Source organism: Mastigoproctus giganteus, chromosome 5 (genome assembly GCF_048544385.1).
Source record: "Mastigoproctus giganteus isolate SK-2022 chromosome 5, ASM4854438v1, whole genome shotgun sequence".
NCBI classification, from domain to species: domain Eukaryota; kingdom Metazoa; phylum Arthropoda; class Arachnida; order Uropygi; family Thelyphonidae; genus Mastigoproctus; species Mastigoproctus giganteus.
The window spans coordinates 174,624,714-174,644,694 of NC_143579.1; the positions used below are offsets into that span (position 1 = coordinate 174,624,714).

Below are 19,981 nucleotides of genomic sequence, written 5' to 3' on the forward strand. Positions count from 1 at the left end.
GCTTCGACTTCGCCCATATCTATGGTGAGTAATTCGTCAAAGACCATGTTCCACAGCAGTGGCCCCAGGACAGAACCTTGAGGGCAGCCCCTGCTAACCAGTCTAGTTAAGCTTTGGTAGGGTGTCACTAATTTTACCTCTCTGTCACTGAGGTAGGCTTTGATGCTGTTGTATAGGTTCATTGAATAATGGATGAATTGGTGGACCGTACCCTCTTCTTTACATGGAACAGAGAAAATTTTTTGCAGCAGTGGACAGGATGTTTGATACTCTGTTTCCTTAATGGATGGGTGTCCACTTCTGCTCCTGCCAATGCAGTTGGCAAGAAGCCTTAGTTACTGTTCTTGGATTTGATCCTTCAATAACACCTTCTTCCAGCTTGGTTTTGCCGGTTAATATGAGTAACTTCTGTTGAGCTCTCTGGCTTCTGGTAGATGGCTGTTCATTGAATTCTTCATCTTTTGGAGAATACCGGTGATGGTCAATCTCTAGGATGTGATGCTTGTGCTCATCTATGGACAGTGTCTGTTCATCGAACATTTGATTTGTAATGTGAATGTGAAATTTGTATTGTAAATAATTGTATACTGTACTATACGTATTTCTGTATGTATGGCGGATTTGCCAGATTTTTTTTTTTGGCTAGGGGCCACTTTACTCAATAAATGAAAAAAAAAAAAAAAAAAAAAAAAATGTATAGGTTCATTGGTGCTCTCAATGCCTTGAGCCTGGCCAGGACGCTCGGCCCCCCATAGGGTGTTGAACACCCCGAAAAAATCCACGATAATCACGAGATGGTACTTCTTGGTTGTTGAGTAGCTTTTGCAACCAGGCCCTGAATGGCCTCGACTGTTGATGATCCTGGTGTGAATCCATACTGCCTGGGTGTATTTAGATTTTCTGTGTGGTAATGCTGTGTCTTGTAGAGTAGTCTCTCATAAAGCTTGCTGAGTGTTGAGAGTAGTGCTATTGGTCCATAAGAATTTGGTAGTTGTCGGAGTTTAGTTAGGGTTTTAGGTATTAGTTTTAGATTAGCTATTTTCCTTAGGCAGCAGTTGTATAGTCGGAGCATCATTTCCGGGATGTTTTCTATTGCTTTTTTGATCATCTCTGGTTCTATTAGATCTGGGCCTGGACATTTTTTGTTTCTTTTTCTTGCTGCTGCTGCTTTGCGCAGCTCTTCCATTGTAAAGGGGGGGGGAATCTATTTGGTGTGCCGTATAATCCTTGTTTGCCTGGCAAATTGTCTGTTGGTCCTCTGTTACTAGTTCAGGCTGGTCTTGTATTATGGCATTTAATATGTTTGTCCCTGATTCCTCCCAGGTTGCGGTTGTTTCCCTGTGGCGTTTTTGTTGCAGTTATCACTTCTCCCCTGGGTAGTTTGTTCGTAGTAATTTTTATATACCACTCCTGAGGGGTTTTTATTTCCTGTTGTTTGGACAAGCCTTTCCCAAGATGCTGTTGTATAGGTTCTTTGAATAATGGATGAATATATTAACTTCTTATTCTTTTTTATGGTTTCGGTGTATAGGTTCCCGAGTTGCCTATATTATTATCATAGTTCCATTACTTCGTCGGGAGGGTGAGCATGTTGATCGGGCCCTCTGGTACTGCTTTCGTTTATTTTGCACTTGTTTTCTTAGTCTCTGGAGCTCCGTGATCCACCAAGGCCATTGCCCCTGATGTGGGTTCTCCTCTTCATGGCTGCTTCAGCAGCACTGGTGATAATGAGTTATTTCTTGCTGTAGCTGGCCAGGATTTTCGCTCCTGTTGCCAGTTTCTCTAAGTATTGTTGTTCTCTGATGAGTAGTTGATTTCGGAATATATCCCAGTTTGTCTTTCCTGTTGCAAACCTGTGCTGCATGTATCTGGTTACTGGTGCTCTTGTTAAGTTCCTTTCTCTTGACCTACTGTCAAGCAGTAGGTGATTGTTCAATGATTGGATGTGGTCCATGCATTTTGCACAGTCCAGTTGGTGATATGGCTCTCCAAGTTCCTGGAGGTTAGGGTTATTGCAGTACATTGGGAGGCAGAAAGGCTGATTCTTGGCTGTGAAGATTGAGTTAGCGAGAAATTCTTCTAATCTTTGGCCATTCATCGTACCAAGGTGGGTGGTCTGGTGTTGCACTATGGCAAAGTGGGGAACAGCAGTTGACATCCACCCCTATAAGGATTTTCTGCCCACCTAGGGTTGTTTGTATGGCCTGCAAATAGGCTATATCAAAGTCAATTTCAATTCCCTTTCTGCAATAGAGGGCAATCGCATAGAATCTTCCTATGGAGCTAATGATGTGGGCACAAACGGCCCAGGGTGTGCATAGCTGGGGGATTTTTGTAACTGTTATATCTGGGTTCCCTATCAGTATAGCTGCCCAGGGGGTGTCTTCATCATTTTTCACTATTTTGTAGTTAAGTGGGTAGTCTCTAACTTGTTTCTGGTTCAAGGACAATTATCATATCGGCATTTTCCTTGTCTGCTTTGAGTTGAACTTGGTCAATCACCGCTTGAGCCCGCTGCGCATTCAGTTGGTGGATCTTTAGTACACCATTGTTGTATCTTTTATGGTGTGTCCCCATAATCTATTCTCATTTGGAAGGTACTCTTAATCTTTAGATAAGTGGGGCATTTTGCATCCCATATTGAATGCGTATGGTCAAGTCCTAGGCTCTTGCAATTTACAAAGATGGGCTTTATTGGGACAATTTTTGTAGTCGTGTCCTCTCTTGCTGCAGGTCGGTTCCTTTTGCTGCAAATATGGGAGGTGTGGCCATACTTGCAGCATCTGAAGCACTAGGGAATGACCACTTGCTCCCGGAACCTTAAGCTACTCCATTCAACGAAAATCCTTCTCTGCATTCTTAGGGCCTGCCAGGCAGACAGGGCCAGTTCCACTGTCCAGTTGCACCCTCCCCTCTTTTTCGATGGTGTCTTATATTTTGGGATCACTAGTGTTTCCCCTTTCTGGTTGGGTAGGTGGTGTTTGAGGTTTCTTTTGTAAATCTCCTCTGTCAGTTGTTGGGATTGTAGGTCTTGGTCTATGTTAAATACAGTAATCGATGGCTCTTTTCTTTTTGGGGTCTCTGCCATGAGTTCCAGGGCATGTATCCTTCGGTTTGCTAGTATTTCTTCTGCCTCATCCTTACTTTCCATCTTACTCTATCCAGCACGACATCACGTGGCACACTGATTCACAAAGGATGCATGCAGTGTTACCTAGCACTACAAATCCATACTAGACGTAGTTCCTGTGCAACATTCAAATTTCAGGAACATTTGGGTAGCACTTTGTATTATCTAAACAAATGTACACAGTCACATTCCAAAATATATAAAAAATAATAAACATATTTCAAAAAGTCATTCTGATAAAGTGTAATACACTCCATTAATTTTCATTTTTTTTTTTTTTAATAATTGCTAAAAAAACAGCTGGGATCATGGTTAATCTAACCCCACCGATAACAGATCCCTAGATAACTGATCTAATGTATTTACTAATATATTCACTATTGAAACAGACTATAATAAGAAAGTTTAAACCAGCTTCATCCTGTTTGACTATGGTTTTTCTTTCAGTCTCGATTGGCAAAAAGTTCTTCACATCACGAGTTCAAAAGAGCTAGCCTAAACTGGACTGTTGATGTCATAGCACCATTAGATGTCCTCCAGATCAGTGAATATAAAAGCAATAATTCTGTTATGACAAGAGGTAATGCATATTGAGATATATTTTATTGGAATTTGCCAGTAATGTTGAATTTAAAAAAAAAAAAATTTTTTTTTTCATTCCATAACATGGCTTCAGTGATGACATGATTTTAAATTTTATTTTTGCATTGGTATAGACTAGGTAAATTGTTTGTGGAGACTTTATGAATTCTGATCTATGATGTTCAGTAGAAATTTTAGAATTTTCTATGTAAAATTTATTACATAAGTAATTTTATTTAATAGTAAAAAATAAGATTTTCAAAACTTTGAAGATTATCTTGTGCAATTATTAGATTACTAAGATTAAAATCCCTTTCCAAAAGTGATCAGCGGTTGAGTTTTTTAAATTATGTAATTTGTCCTCTTTTAGGGAAGGAATTATAATGGGAATCTAGTTTTTGATTATATATATATTTTTTTTTTTGCTGTTTTGTACACGTGAATAAACATATTTGTAAATGAATGAATGAGTAAGTGAAATAAATAAAACGTGAGTTTTAAAATATAGTAAAAAAGCCTTCTTATCTGACGTGATCATGAATGGTGGTTGATCAGTTAATCAAAAAAGCCTGGAATCATAAAAAAGCCTCATACTTTATTTTCACTTTAAAAAATTTACCTGTATATTCATTTATAAAAAATCAGTAACTTTTATCTGTTTTGTTGCTGAAATGTGATGATTTGGAGCATATTAGGACTGTCTGATTATGTCGCCAGCAGTAAATGCTAAATACTGGAAGCATTTACGATTACTTCCCCAAATGCTGGAAGCATTCTGGGAAGTAATTGTAAAAGCTGCTAGGCTTTTCATCCCAACCATCTAAGAAATACCATTCCAGGCTTTGATCTAAATATGTCAAATGAACTGATGAGACTTGTGGCTAAGAAGAAAAATGTATGGGATGCATATAAATTATCCCCCCCCGAAGGTGTAGTGGAACAAGGATGCAGCTTTTCAACTGAAACGATGACTGCACAAAATTTGGATACACAGACAAATGACATTGGTGATTGAATTTCACACTGAAAAGCATGAGCCCATTTTAACAGACAAAAATCATCAGCAATTGCTAATTTCTTCAATGCTCAGTTTCATAAATTTGAAAAATTTCCTATCATCATAGGTGCCTTAGCAATCAAATCCTTGTTGATCCTGCCCAATGGATGGACCACATTATGAGATTTCAACCATCAAGTGTGCTGCCCCCAAAACGTCACATGCCAGACCATCTGTCTTATCAGGATATCCTTCATGAATATGCAGATAAGACAGTCATCATCATCATCAGCCATTTTCAATCCACTAACTTTCCAGCTCCAGCAACTTTCCAGTTCCTTCTGTTTTGTGCAATGGCCATCCATTTACTACCCACAAACTCATGAATTTCATCGGTCCATCTCCGTTGTTGTCTTCCAGGTTTTCTCTTAGCTCCTCTTGAGTACCAGTCTGTTATTTTCTTAGTCCATCTGTCATCCTGTCTTCAAGCTAGCTATGTGTCCTGTCTAAAACCGTTTTAGCTCTTTAGTTTTGATAAGAATGTCTTTTACTTGAGTTTGCTGCCTAATCCATGTGTTTCTCTTCTTATCTAACAGTCTGATTCCCATTATAATTCGTTCCATTCTTCGTTGTGTAGTTCTCAGCTTCTCTTCCATTCTTTTGGTGAGTGCCCAAGTTTCACTTCCATAAGTCATGGTGGGGAGTATATATTGGTTCATTATTTTATGTTTCAGACAAATTGGGTCTGCTCTGAGATATTGCTCCTCAGAATGTGACTATATTTCCTGAATGCTATCCATCCAAAATTTATTCTTCTCTTGACTTCCAGCCATTTATCATTATTCCAGCTAATGATTTGTCCCAGATTAGTATATGACTCCACCTTTTCAATTACTGCTCCTTCAATCATTATATCTTTCTGTGGCATACTTGTTCATCATTACTTCTGTTTTAGCCATATTCATCTTTAGTCCAAAATCCTTACTAACTGTGCATAACTGATTAAGATTTTCCCATAATTCTTTGGGATTGTGGCTTATGACCACAATGTCATCTGCAAATCGTAAATGGTTTAGGTACTCTCCATTTACATTGACTCCTTCCTGCGACCAGTCTAATCTTCTGAAAGCTTCCTCCAGGGCAGCAGTAAACAACTTCGGACATATTGTGTCTCCTTGTCGAACTCCTTTCTCAATTAAATTTATTACTGTCTTTGTCTAGTCTAATAAAGGAGGTAGCATTCTCATATATTTTCTTCAAAATCATAATATATGGGGTATCTATGCCTTGTCTTTCCAGTGCCCGAAACATTGCCTTATGCTGTATGGAGTCAAATGCCTTTTCATAATCCACAAATGCCAGGCATAATGGTGTTTTATATTAATTTGCTTTCTCCATTAGCTGTGACATTACGTGAAAGTGATCCACAGTTGAGAATCCTGTCCTAAAGCCAGCTTGCTCTTTTGGTTGATTCTCATCAAGTATTCTTTCTAATCTGTTAGTAATGACCCTTGTGAACAACTTGTAGATGTGGAATAACAAGCTAATTGGTCTATAATTTCCAATTTCTGATTTATCTCCTTTCTTATGCAGCAAAACTATGATTCCATTATTCCACTCCTTAGGTGCCACACCTTTTCTAATGTATTTTGTGAAGAGTCTTGCCAGTTTTTGTGTCATGTCTTTTCCTCCCAATTTCAACAACTGTACAGTAACTTCATCTTCCCCCCCAGAGCTTTCTGATTCTTCATTTTCTTCAACACATGTTCTACCTCATCAGGATGGATATCAGGTATGTTGTATGTGTTACTAATTTGCTAACCATCTTCCCCACTGCTGGCATCATTCCCTTGCTCCTTGTATAACTCTTTATAGTAATCTTCTGCTATTTGAATTATGCCTTTTCTGGTATTCATAAGTACACCATTGCTGTTCTTCAGTTTCAGTATCATTTGTATTTCTATATTTACTGCTTGTGACTGCTGATTTAAATCCTTTGTTTTCCCTTAATGCTTGTTCTACTTTTCTTGTGTTAAATTTTCTTATGTTCTCTCTGAGTCTCTTTCTAATGGCTTTGCATAACTCAGTATACTCAGTTTTCTCCCTGTCAGTGTTTTTCTTGCTCTTCATTTGTCGTCTTCGGTTCATCATGACAAGTGTTTCTTGACTGATTTTTTTCTTCTTTGGATTTCTTTTTACCTATAGGCTTTATCAGTTGTTTCTTGGGCTTTATCACTTAGTATTAGCATTAGCATTAGTAGAGGCATTTGATGCAAGAAAGCAAGCTTATGCAGCATCAGCCAAAAAAAAAAAAAAAAAAAAACCCACTTCCACTTCACCCCTCTGTTCGTTCAAAATACCTGTCCAGCTGAGCCTTAAACTTATTTAGGCTATCAACCTCCACCACAAGGGACGGAAGTCTGTTCCACCAACCAACCACCCGCTGGCTAAAGGCAAATTTCCGCACGTCTATCCTACATCTGTCTTTCCTCAATTTGTATTTATGCCCTCTCAGGTGATTTTTCTGAGCTAGAGGAAGAATCCCATCAGCATTGAGCATGCTTAAACCATTCAAGACTTTATACACCTCTATCAGATCACCTCGCTGGTGCCTAGTCTCCAGACACTGTAATTTGCAAAACTTAAGCCTTTCTTCGTAAGAGCACCCCTTTGTTCCATTCACTAATCTTGTTGCCCTTCTCTGTACTCGTTCCAGCAGCTCTACATCCTTCTTGAAATGAGGCCTCCAGACCTCATTTCAAGGTTTGTCATTTCAAGGTTTGTCAGGCCACACCTAGAGTACTGTATACAGTACTCTAGGTGTGGCCTGACCATCGCCTTATACAATGGAATAATCACCTCCTTATCCCTGCTGGAAAAATTCCTGTATATCATTGACAATACTCCATGAGCTACTCTTGCAACCCGTCTGCACTGCTCAGAGAATTTTCATATCTGCCTGCACAACCACCCCCAAGTCCCTTTCATTCTCTACCACTGTCAGTGTAGTACCACAGAGTTGATACGTTGCTCTGGGGTTGCTGTTTCCCATGTGTAGTACTTTACATTTGTCAATGTTAAACTTCATTTCCCACCTCTCAGCCCATCTGCTCAACCTTTCCAGATCCTGTTGCAGCAGCATAGTGTCAGTAGTGTCCTTGACAACCCTGCCAACCTTTGTATCGTCTGCAAACTTGGACATTAAGCCCGATATACCATCATCAATATCATTTATAAATACAGAAAACAATAATGGACCCAACACTGAGCCCTGAGGGACTCCACTAATAACATCAGTCCACGATGAGCAGTGTCCATTGATTACCACTCTCTGTCTTCTCCCCTTCAACCACCCCTTTATCCATAGCAGCAATTTGCCTCCAATGTCACACTGCTCCAATTTGTGTAGCAGTCTTCCATGTGCAACAGTATCAAATGCCTTTCTAAGATCCAAGTATATAATATCAAAGTTATTCCCTGCATCCAGTTCTTTTGTGACTGCATCATAGTATCCAATCAAGTTGGTCAGGCAAGACTTCCCCTTAACAAAACCATGCTGTGTCTGAGCTATAACTGAAGTCTTGTCTAAATGATCCTGCAGTGCTTCTTTAACCAGTGCGTCCATTAATTTTCCTGGAACAGAAGTTAAGCTCACAGGTCTATAATTACTTGTGTCAGCCTTTGATCCTCCTTTGTGAATTGGGGTCACATTTGCACATTTCCAGTCTATGGGTACCTCCCCTGAGTCCAAGGAAGCTCTCATAATTATGGCTAAGGGTTTGCTTACTTCCTTTGCTGCCTCCTTTAATATAACTGGATAGATCCCATCCACCCCGGGTGCCTTTCTTGTGTTTATCTTCAACAGTTTCTCCTCCACTTTTCTCCCAGTTATTTCAAGATTCTGTAGCTTACTGCTAGAGTTGAATACACCTCTGGCATTCCCCTCGCTGAATAACTCCTCATGTGTGAATGTCGATGCAAAATATTCATTTAGTTTGTTAGCTACCTGAGCAGGATCATCAACACTTGACCCATCAATATCAAGTGGACCAATCTGATTCATCCCCTTCCTTCTAGAGTTTACATAAGTAAAGAACTCTTTGCTGTTTTTCTTTGCATCCCTTGCCAAGGATTTCTCGTAATCTGCCTTCGCCTGCCTAACCTCCTTTGTAACTTGGTTGCATATCAACTTGTATCTATCATAGGCTTCTGTGTCATGTGTTAATTTGTATGTATCCCATGCATTTTTCTTCTCTGCCATATGCCTCATTAGTTCATCGGACATCCATTTTGGCCTAAACCTTGAACAATATTTCTTAGTTGGTATGTAAAGCCTAGTAGCTTCCAAGATAAGTTCTTTGAATGCTTCCCATTTTGAATTTGCTGTTGGTAACATCATCAGTTGGTCCCACTGTATAGAATTTAAATACTGTCTCAGTCCATCGTAGTCGCCTTTACGGAAGCAATAACCCTTCCCTTTACCCCTAATGGTAGTTACCTCTTTGAGTAAATCCCACTTCAGCACACTGTGATCACTGCCACCTAGTGGTTCATTTATCTGCAGATTCTTAATGCATGAAGAATCCCTGCTGATAATCAAATCAAGAGTATTACTCCCTCTAGTTGCCTCCCTAACATGCTGATGTAGAAAACAATCATCCAATAAATCCACAAAAGCCCTGCTAGTGTGTGAGTAACCAGCCCCCAAATTCCAGTCAATATCTGGGAAATTAAAATCTCCCATTATAAGACACTCTGATTTACTGGCCCACTCTATTTCCCTGTACAGTTCCTTATTATACTCATCAGAGTCATTAGGCCTATAGCACACTCCTACTCTCAATTTTGATCTCCCAATGCTTATGTCACACCAAACTGACTCCACACTGCACTGTCCAGCGATGTCGACTGGCTTCACTTCCTTGGTTTTAATGTGTTTCTTCACTAATAGCATAACCCCTCCCCCCTTCCTATCCTGTCTATCCTTTCTGTAGACGTTGTACTCCCCAAATTGCAGTTCTGCATCCCTTATATCTGTGTGACACCACGTCTCTGATATCCCAACAATATCTGCCTTTGATGTTTTGAGCAATACCTCAAATTCATCAAATTTATTTACTAAACTCCTAGCATTGGTGTACACGCAAGTATACCTGCACCTGTTTCTATTCTTAGCTACCCTAACACAACCCATGTGTTTACTTGTACCGCAATGGCTGCCTGCAGTCTCTGAAATACCATGCATCTTGTTTTTCAGGCTTCTGCTCATTCTAATAGAAGCAGTGCAAGAATCTCTTTCACCTCTGCCAGTGGCTACTGTCAATCTATTGGTCTTTGTCTCCCCCCAAGCTAGCAGTTTTCCGACCCACCTAACACTGCCTCGATAGCATCAGCAAATATTCTTGCACCCTTTCTATTTAAGTGTATCCCATCCCTGTAGAAGCAATCTCTCCTGTTAACAAGTACAGTCCAGGCTGAAAAATGACAAGTTCATCATGACAAGTGTTTCTTGACTGATTTTTTTCTTCTTTGGATTTCTTTTTACCTATAGGCTTTATTAGTTGTTTCTTGGGCTTTATCACTTTCAGAAAGTTGTAATATTCCTCGTCGATATCTTGGTCCTGAACAGTCTGCAGAAGCTCAAACCTGTTCTTAAGTTCCAGTACATACTGCTTTTTCTCCTCTTCTGTCATCTCAAAGACCTTTGTATTATTTAATTGAGTCAGTTTTTTCCTTTCTTTTCTTACATCTATATCAAGTGTGCATCTTACCATTCTGTGACCACTTCAAACATTTTCCTTGTTCAGGACAGTAACATGATTCATGATATATCTTCTGTTAGTGAGGATGGAGTCAATTTCATTATTTGTTAATCCATTTGGGCTCTTCCATATCCACCTTCTGTTCACCCTTTTCTTGAAAAAAGTGTTCATTACTGACATTCCTCTAGATTCTGCAAATTCTACAAGTCTTTCACCTCTTTCATTTCTTTCACCAATTTCAAAATTTTCTATAGTTCCCCTATCTGCACTGTTTTGTCTCTTTCCAACCTTAGCATTGAAATCCCCCATAATGATAGTGTAGTGAGTTTTCTGTTCATCTAAAACACTCAATTTCGGTGTACATTTCTTCAACCTCTTCATAATCATGGTTCGATGTTGGTGCATAAATCATTATAACCTTTAGCTTATACCTCTTAGAAATCCTGAGTAATAGTTTTGACACCCTTGGTGATGTACTTTTGAATTCCAAAATGTTGTTTTTTATATCTTTATGGACCAGAAAGCCAACTCCACCTTCACTGCTTTCACTGTTTCCATTGGTGTACAGCAGATTTCCACTTGATAAACTTATAAGCAATTCATTTCTTCTTCTTGTTTCAGCCAAACCTTTTCTAATTTACATTTTCTAATTCCTTTTCCAGCTCTAGTATCCTGTCTTCACCGATCTTACGTTGTAACAGGCCAAGTTCAGTTTCTGTGCATGGCAGCCTGATCGTACCCAGAGATTCTTAGCACCCTCTGCTTCCACTCTGATCCTCTCACTGCCGTAAGAGGGGGAGTGAAAGCCGCTGGGGACTGAGGGCCATTTTTTTCGTTGTGCTGTCATATGCTGGAGGGTTTGGTCTTTGGTTCTCTTCAGCATGAAGAGGAACTCTACACGTTCATTGCCACCTAAGTGACGTAACAGCGCTTACCATCGAGAAGGTGTGCATGATTGGATTTTAGGGAGGCAGGTCAACCGGACTTCTCCTAAATCTTCTGAAATAGAAAGATATTGGATCTATCAGTGTTTTAGACTGAGTGTCTGATAACACACAGTATGCCTGTTCCCCTCTAAGCCCCTATAAGACAGTAGTTCACCTCAGCTTATAAAAGCTATCAACTCATTGGCTCCCACTTCTGTTGCAGGAGCTGATAATATTCCCAAATTGATTGTTAAGCGCCTCAGCCCTTTTATTATTCAACCACTGCTCTCTGTGTACTGGTGTACCTGGTCTGCCTCCACGGGGCTTAGTGTGGGCAACGGTGGGCCCAACGGCTAAAAGGCCAGATGAACAATGGTACACAACACTACACATATACATTACCTGCATACTTTTAAATCTCTGGCCTCAACAGTGTTCTGTTTCACACAACAATGAAAGCAACATGGAGATGAGGGAAACCCCTGGTGCCATCTCACAACTAACACACTTCATCTACAATGACATCCTGAAAACCCATTCCTTTCCAGTTGAGTGGAACAGCTATACTTCCAGGCCTATACCCAAGATCCATAACCCGTTGCTAACTAAACATTACCGCCCAATCTTTAAAGCCTTAACGCTTCTGAAGTTATTGTAAAAAATGCTACTACCAGTCCTCGCCTAACAAATACTCGCAGATAAGCCTCCCCAAATTCACTACGCTATCTCACAGCGATAGACGACTACAAACCTCCTCGCAACCACAAATGCCATACTAGTAGTGTTCGAGAGCAATTACAAACTTGCCATAATTTATATAGATGTCGATGCTGTGAATGCCCCTTTTCTTTTGTGACTTTTACAATCATACTATAACATCAAGGGAGACATTCTGTGCTTTCCTTAGCAACAGGTTGTTGCAACTTGACACTGGAGGAAGAGGCTATTGGAGGACTGTTACTGCTGGAGTACCACAGGGGGTATCCTTTCTGGTTTGTTGTTCACAGCAATTATTGCCCCACTGGTGCAAAATAACCAAAAAATCATCTATGCAGATGACCTTAAGATTCTTACCCCAATCAGCCCCAGTCCCAACCTCATCACGGCCACTAATCACATTAATAATAGTCTTTTGGAAATTGCATCCTTTCTACAGCACTTTGGCCTGACGATCAATCCCGGGAAGACCAATCCTTCTGTGATTGCTCCCACTTTTGGTAATACCCAAATCCTTGTTGTTACTTCACATTCTGACTTACTTGTAATGTTTGACCCTAAATTCCATTTTAATACACAGCTGGATAAACTCTCCTCACTGGCTTCGAAGTCTTCGTTAGACAATAAAACAAAATCTGTTGCATATTAAAGATCCTAAAATAATCAGGAAATACATCAGAACGATTATCTACCCACCATTATGTATTCTGTATGCTTTGGAAGACTGTGCCTCAGCCACCCAAACAACTAAAAAGCCTCTCATTGCATCTGAATATTGGTTACTGAAATGGGCCAATTGGAAATCCAATCTGCTGCCACAAGCTTGAACAACACAACAGTATTAGCAAATGCAATGGGGGTTCCCCATCTCTCTCTCTCTGAGCTTATTGATTCCTGGAGGTTGGTTGCCACAGTGAAATTGGTTGCGGGGACTTATCTCCAAGCCATCCATATGGGATACATGCTGCTGTAGAATCCCTATCTCTGCCTTGCGGACTATTCCTAGACTGACCGCCTGGAATTCAAGACTGCTTTTCCTGACAGATTGATTCCTCCCTCTTTGGATGCTCTCTCAGGTCTACAAACTTGATGCTGATCTTAACAAATTCACATGTGATAAAAGATATAGAAAGAAGGTGCTTTCCATGCAATGACATCAGTTGGACTGAGTTTTTTTTTGGTTTTTTTAGTTCCCTTCATTCCCCGTCTTGGCATTGTTACCTCCTGGCCTGCATGCTGTGATGGGTTGGTTGCAACGTAAGTTCCCTGTAACCATTTTTTCTTTTCTTAGGTTGCAATAAAGATTTTCACTCACTCACTCACTCACTGGTGATACAGAAGCCTATGGTAGATATAAACTAATCTATAATCAAGTCACAAAGGTGGTTAGGCAAGTTAAGGCAGATTGTGTGAAGTCTCTGGCAAAGACGGCCAAGAAATGTAGCAAAGACTTTTTTACTTATATTAACAGTAGAAGGAAGGAGTTGAATAAAATTGGTCCATTTGACTACAGTGGTTTAACTGTTGATGATCCTGCCCAGGTTGCTAACAAACTAAATAGATATTTTGCATCTACATTCAATGTGTGGGGAGGTCTTTATTGAGGGGAATTCCAGAAGTTCATCAGAATCCAAAAGGAAGCCAAATTATTTTTTATAACTGAGAGGAAAGAAGAATTGTGGAAGCTCAACATAAAAAAAAAAAAAGGCACCTGAGGTGGATGTAAACTATCCAATTTATTAAGGGAGGCAGCAAATGAGATAAGCAAACCCTTAGCCATAATTATGAGAGCATTTTTGGATTCAGGAGAGATCCCTATGGACTGGAGATGTGCAAATGTATTACCAATTCACAAAGGGGATCAAAGGGTGACACGAGTAATTACAGACATGTTAGCTTAACTTCTGTTCCAGGGAAAATAATGGATCATTGGTTAAAGAAGTAATGCAGGACCATCAAGACAGGAGTGCAGTTATACTTCAGTCACAGCATGGGTGTGTTAAGAGGAGATGTTGTTTGATCCATTTGATTGTGTGCTGTGATGCAGCCAAAAAGGAACTGTATGAAAAAAATAATTTTGATATCATATATTGGATTTCAGGAAAACTTTTTATACTTTGCACATAAAAGACTGCTGTACAAATTGGAATTAAGGGCAAGTTAATGTTGTGGATAAAGGGATGGTTGAGTGGTAGAAAACAGGTGGTTATTAATTGACACTGCTCTTCATGGACTTATGTTATTAGTGGCATTCCTCAGGGTTCATTGCTGGGCCCATTGTTGTTTTCTATATTTATTAATGATATTGATGAAGATATATCAGGGTTAGTGTCTGATTTTGTCGATGATATAAAGTTTGGCAGGGTGGTTAATGACAGTAATTTAAGGTAAGCTGCTGTAACAAGATCTAAACAAATTGGGCCAATGGCAGTTAAAAATTGATATCGATAAATGTCAGGTACTGCATATGGGTAGCAGTAGTCCCAGATTAACGTGCTAATTGTGTAGTATCACTCAGGGCAGTGGAAAATGAAAAAAGACTTGCTGGTAATTGCTCAGTCAGATATGAAGTTCTCTGAGCAATGTAGACAGGCTGCCAGGACAGCTCATAGAGTTATGTTATACAGGATCGTTGCCATCAGGATCAACGAAGTGATTATCCAGTTGTATAAGGCAGTGGTTAAGCTTCATCTTGAATAGTGCATGCAGGTTTTGAGGCTTCATTTTAAGGAGGATGTAGATATGCTGGATTGAGTGCAGAGAAGGATAATAAGATTGGCGAAGGGAATGAAAGGTGGTCTTACCAAGACAGGCTTCAGTTCTGCAAATTGCAACACCTTGAAAACTAGACACCTGTAAGGTGATCTGATGGAGGTTTTTAAAGCTTTGAATGAATTGAACAAGCTCAATACCAGTGGCATTCTTTCTCTTGCTGAGACGAAACACATTAGGGAGTATAAGTTCAAATTGAAGATGGATGGGGTCACAGGATAGATGTGAGGAGGTTTGCTTTCAGCCAGCAAGTGGTTGACTGTGGGAATACACTTCCATCTGGTGTTGTGGAGATGGGCAGTTAGAATAAATTCAAAGATTTGGACGAATTACTGGAGAGGGTAGACAAGCGATAAGTAAGTGATGTGTGGGAAGGATTTTTTTTTTTTTTTGTCTAATGCTTTCTAAGCTTGCTTCCTTGCATCCTATCCATTAATAATAATAATAGTCCCTCAATTTATTGTTATTATTACTATTTTTGTTATAAATATCACATTGTTGACTGTAAGATCTGGCTGTTGTTTAGTTTAATGTCAAGCTGTATCTAGGGTGTTTTTGGATGCCGCTTGAGAAATTTTAGGCCCTGGATTTGAGTAAATTTCTTTTTTTTAGATCTGTTTGTTTTTGTCTTGCTGTGTATGATTTTTTCCACAGTTTTATTTTCCAACAAATTAGCAATGATTTATTGGAAAACATGAAATCCAAGACATATCTTCTTGCTGGTAATATTTGGAATCTTCAATTGCCTGAAATTAGTAAATAAACTACAGTAAATCCCCGCTATTCGCGGTATCTGTATTCGCAGTTTTGCGTATTCGCGGTTGCTGATTTAATATAAAATGAAACCTAAAAAAATGTGAATTTTAAAGCGCTGTGAACATTTTCCGCCATAAAAAACATGGGCGTGGCTAAAATTATCTTTCCCGGTCAAAACAGCGTCCAGTGGGTGGGGGGAGAGGGGTGACAAAATCGCGAGTGTGGATGTTTCTCGCTAATCCTTGTTCAGTATGTCAAAATTGATAAATTGAATAAATTTATCAATTTATAAATTTATATGCTTACAAAAGTGATAAATCTACCGTTTTGCAGTGTAAAACAGACTTTTTCGAGTGTGTTAATGGAAGAAAGAGACTTTATTGTGGACAAGTTCTTTCTAACCCATACAAAAATATGGCTACGAATAACAAGGGAAATGTGAAAAGATCAAAGAAGGTGATGACATTAGCGAATAAAATTGAGTTATTAGACAAAATTTCTAATGGTGAAAGTGTCTCCTCAGTGGCAAAACATTATAAAATCACTGAGTCAATGGTACGATCAATCCAAAAATCAGAAGAAAAAAATCTGCCGTAGTGTCTGTGAAAACGTGCTAATTGCTTCAAAAATTTGCTCTGTAACTCGTGATGTTAAATTAGAAAAAATGGAAAAGGCTTTAAATCTGTGGCTAGAAGACTGAACTCAAAATAAAATTCTGTTAAGTTCACTCATCATTCATGAAAAGACAAAACTCCTTTATCAACACTAGCGAAACTGGTAATAGCACTGGTGGGATAAGTTTTTTAGCTAGCGAAGGCGCTTGTTTGAAAGATTTGTTTGAAATTTCTAATAAATATTACATTTAATATTAAATTGTTTCTTATTTTCATTTCGATGCCATATGCTTGCATTTCACTATGTACTGTCTATGTACATAGTCATATTATGAAAGTACATATAATACATACATAGACAAAATTTTAGACTAGTTTTTCTTATATATTTCATACTTTGGAACGGAACCCCTTTATTACTATGGGAGCCATAACTCAGTATTTGTGGCATTTCTCAGGAACGTAACCCCCGCAAATAACAGGGGTTTACTGTATATTCTTTACTAACTCTTGTAGGTCAGGACTTTCATTACTTTCACAACAATAAATGGAGGGACTATTATTATTATTAATGGATAGGATGCAAGGAAGCAAGCTTAGAAAGCATTAGCCAAAAAAAAAAAAAATCCTTCCCACACATCACTTACTTATTGCTTGTCTACCCTCTCCAGTAATTCATCTAAATCTTATCAACAGTAATGAAAGTACAGTTGATAACAGTAACTAAATTTTCTCCAAGATTTAGTAACTATTGAACTTGGAATTTCATTCTATGCCAGTGCTATATTGTTAACACATCTTTAATATTGATGACTTTTAATGATTCTATAAGACATAGAAGAGATATTAATCTCTTCTATGTCTTGAATATCTCTTCTTATAAAACATAGAAGAGATATTCATCTCTTCTATGCTTTTCAATATTGAACTTTGTGTATGTCATCTTATTAGACATTTGGAAAACCTTTGATCCATAGGCTAGATCAGCGTTACACAACCTTTTACGAGACAACATGGATAAAGTTTTTCATGAGCCAACATGACACATCAGAATGTTAAGTCACAATCATAAGTCACAATCGAATCAATTATTATTGTTCCAACAATCCAACAGAAATTGGCTCATGCATATATTAACATTTTATGAACCCTAAATCACTGTATAAAAGCAAAGAAAAGCCAAAATAAAAAAATCAAAAAAAAATCTATTAGTATTTAACCAAATAACTATGCATACCCTCAATGTGATACTTGTCCCTACTTTGCTGAACACAGACGGCTGATGCTTTGTCGGAATTATTGACAATGCAAACCTCATTTCTTTCAGTGGATCTGAGTCCCTCCCTCTTTGATGTTTTAATTTCAGTCAAGGTCGAAAAGCCCAGATCACACAAATATATAGTTGAAAATGGTAATAACACATTAATTGCTATCTCAAAGCTAGCTGGGTGTTCTTATTGACAACTAAAATGTGTCCAATTACACTTGATGATGTTTTAATTGCAGTGTTCTGTCCTTCAGATCTGTTAGTTCCTCTTGTACATTCATCAGAAGAGATTTTGCATCTACAACAAATGGATCATGAACTCAGTAAAAATCTTCAATGCTCTCTCCAAAATAATCCTTGAACTTCTGCTGCAAGTTATCTGAATGTTCTTTGATGAAGTTATTGCCAGCAGCAAGCGGCCATACAGTTGGGAACATCTCAAACAACCTATTTGCAATGTGTTGTATCCACAAATCCAGCTTATTCTGAAATCCTTGAATTTTATCCATACCTGTAAAAAGATTTTCATTCTTGCCTTGCATTTTTCTGTTCAGCTCATTCACTTGCTTTCTAAAGAAAGGTGAAAAGGTGAAACTCAGGTGAAAAATAATTTACTGTCCCACACGTACTACATTGCGTTTCATTAAAAATGGCGTATTGTGAAATATAACAGTGAGTAGCTTTACAAACATACATAAAAACTATAATTGGGAGTAAATAATGTACAGTTCATTTCTTACAATAGGTAAAAGCTAGATCAACAATGCTGCATGGCAAATTTATATTTTTATGTCCCTCTTTCTCTTAGTTCTTCATAATTAAAATGTGAAGTAGTGTTATTCAGAAAGAGAATAGTTTTTCCAGGTAAAATTTATTTTCTTCTAATGTTTCCTTACAGAAGGCACAAATTGATGGGGGGAAAAAAAAAAAAAACACATTCTTTGAATGATGTAGAGTCCGTTCGTGCTAATTTGCAGTTAACTGGTAAATATGAACAATTTGCATTTTTAAAAGCTTTAGGATTCATTTATTTTCCAACAACAAAAAACATTTGTGAGTTCCAGTTACATTTCTGCAGATGGCAATCTGCTCTTTTTTTTTTTTTTTTTCATTGCTTTGTAGGTAATACTTATAATTTAAATCTGTTTCATATATATTGTAGAGTTGTTCTCTGTTAATAAATGATCTTAACTCTTCTGTAAATGTTTGAGCAGTAGGCTGATCAGCAGACAATCTCTCTCTGTTAATACTCAATACAGGAATACCATGAACATTTTTTCTAACATTCAAGCCATGCATCACTTGATGTTAAGACCAAAGCATTTTCTTTGATGCTGCATTTATGGATCTATTGATTAGAGTTTCATGTTGTCCTTCTTGCATAAATGATAGCCAAAATGCATTCTGTTACTCTAATTTTGGTTTGTTCAAAGTGGAGTGAGAACTTAACCACCCTTGTAAAACAAATACAGGTCGACCATCACTAATCCGGTTCCACCGCTAATTCGGACATAATTTCCGCAAATGTAATTTCAAATTTCCTGGGTCGGAGCACCGACCTGCTGCTATTGTTTTGGTGGCATTGGTTGCAGCATCAGTTGTCGGCACGAACTCGTAAACACTGGCAAACCATTCCCACTTGTTTTTCTGCATTTATTATTATTATAACCTGCTCACATTTAGCCCCAGCCATGGTTCCAATGCATAAAGGAAGTGCCTCTCGTGGTGTAAAGCGCCAACACCGTACATTGTCCATAATAGATAAAGTTGAACTTCTGAAAAAACTCGACAGCGGTGTGTCCTGTGAGAAGTTTAACTCTGCTTAATTGTAAATTCCAGAAATTTCTCTCAGTTCCTCTTATTTTTAGTAATTTTCTTTTAGCCATTCCTTTTTAGATTTTTTTTTTTCTACAACACACTTGTACAAACTTGCAGAAAAACACAACACAATATGATGGATAATACAGCGCACTAACGAACTTGTTTTCACAAAATCTCTAACAATACTGACAAACTTATTGCAACATTTGAGAGTTTATTTTATCACAATTAGTTTTATTGCAACGCTCACCGCGCATGCAATAAACTAATCACAAACGACCTTCATATGTATGCCGTAATAGCATCACATGCTTGTGGCCGACACGGCTTCTCAAGAAATAAAGTAACCTAATGGACCACGTCAGCCACATACATGCGACATAAAAAAGTCTTTTTTTATATATTTTAAGCGAAAAAACGACAACATTGACATTACAATATTTATTTTAGAATTACTAATCAAATTATTTGCTAAATATTTTTTGGCCCATGGGGAATTTTTTCTTAAACTAGTTGGCAGTCAACATGTTAAAGGTAGGAGGTGGTTAGCTGTTGGGTAAACTGTATGTGCTAAAATAACTACTGGTAATCCGGCACCCCACAGGTCCCAATGCTGCCAGATTAGTGATGGTCGACC

At 38.4% G+C, this 19,981-nt stretch overlaps 1 protein-coding gene across 3 annotated transcripts in view; it reads left to right on the forward strand.

The window, feature by feature from the left end:
* LOC150085858 (uncharacterized) overlaps positions 1 to 19,981 on the forward strand; it is a 154,204-nt gene that overhangs the window by 77,805 nt on the left and 56,418 nt on the right. For all 3 annotated transcript variants that reach the window (XM_090373540.1, XM_090373542.1, XM_090373541.1), the window contains exon 4: positions 3,578 to 3,710. In XM_090373540.1, coding sequence (XP_090229666.1) covers positions 3,578 to 3,710 — 133 coding nt within the window. The remainder of the gene's footprint in view (positions 1 to 3,577; positions 3,711 to 19,981) is intronic.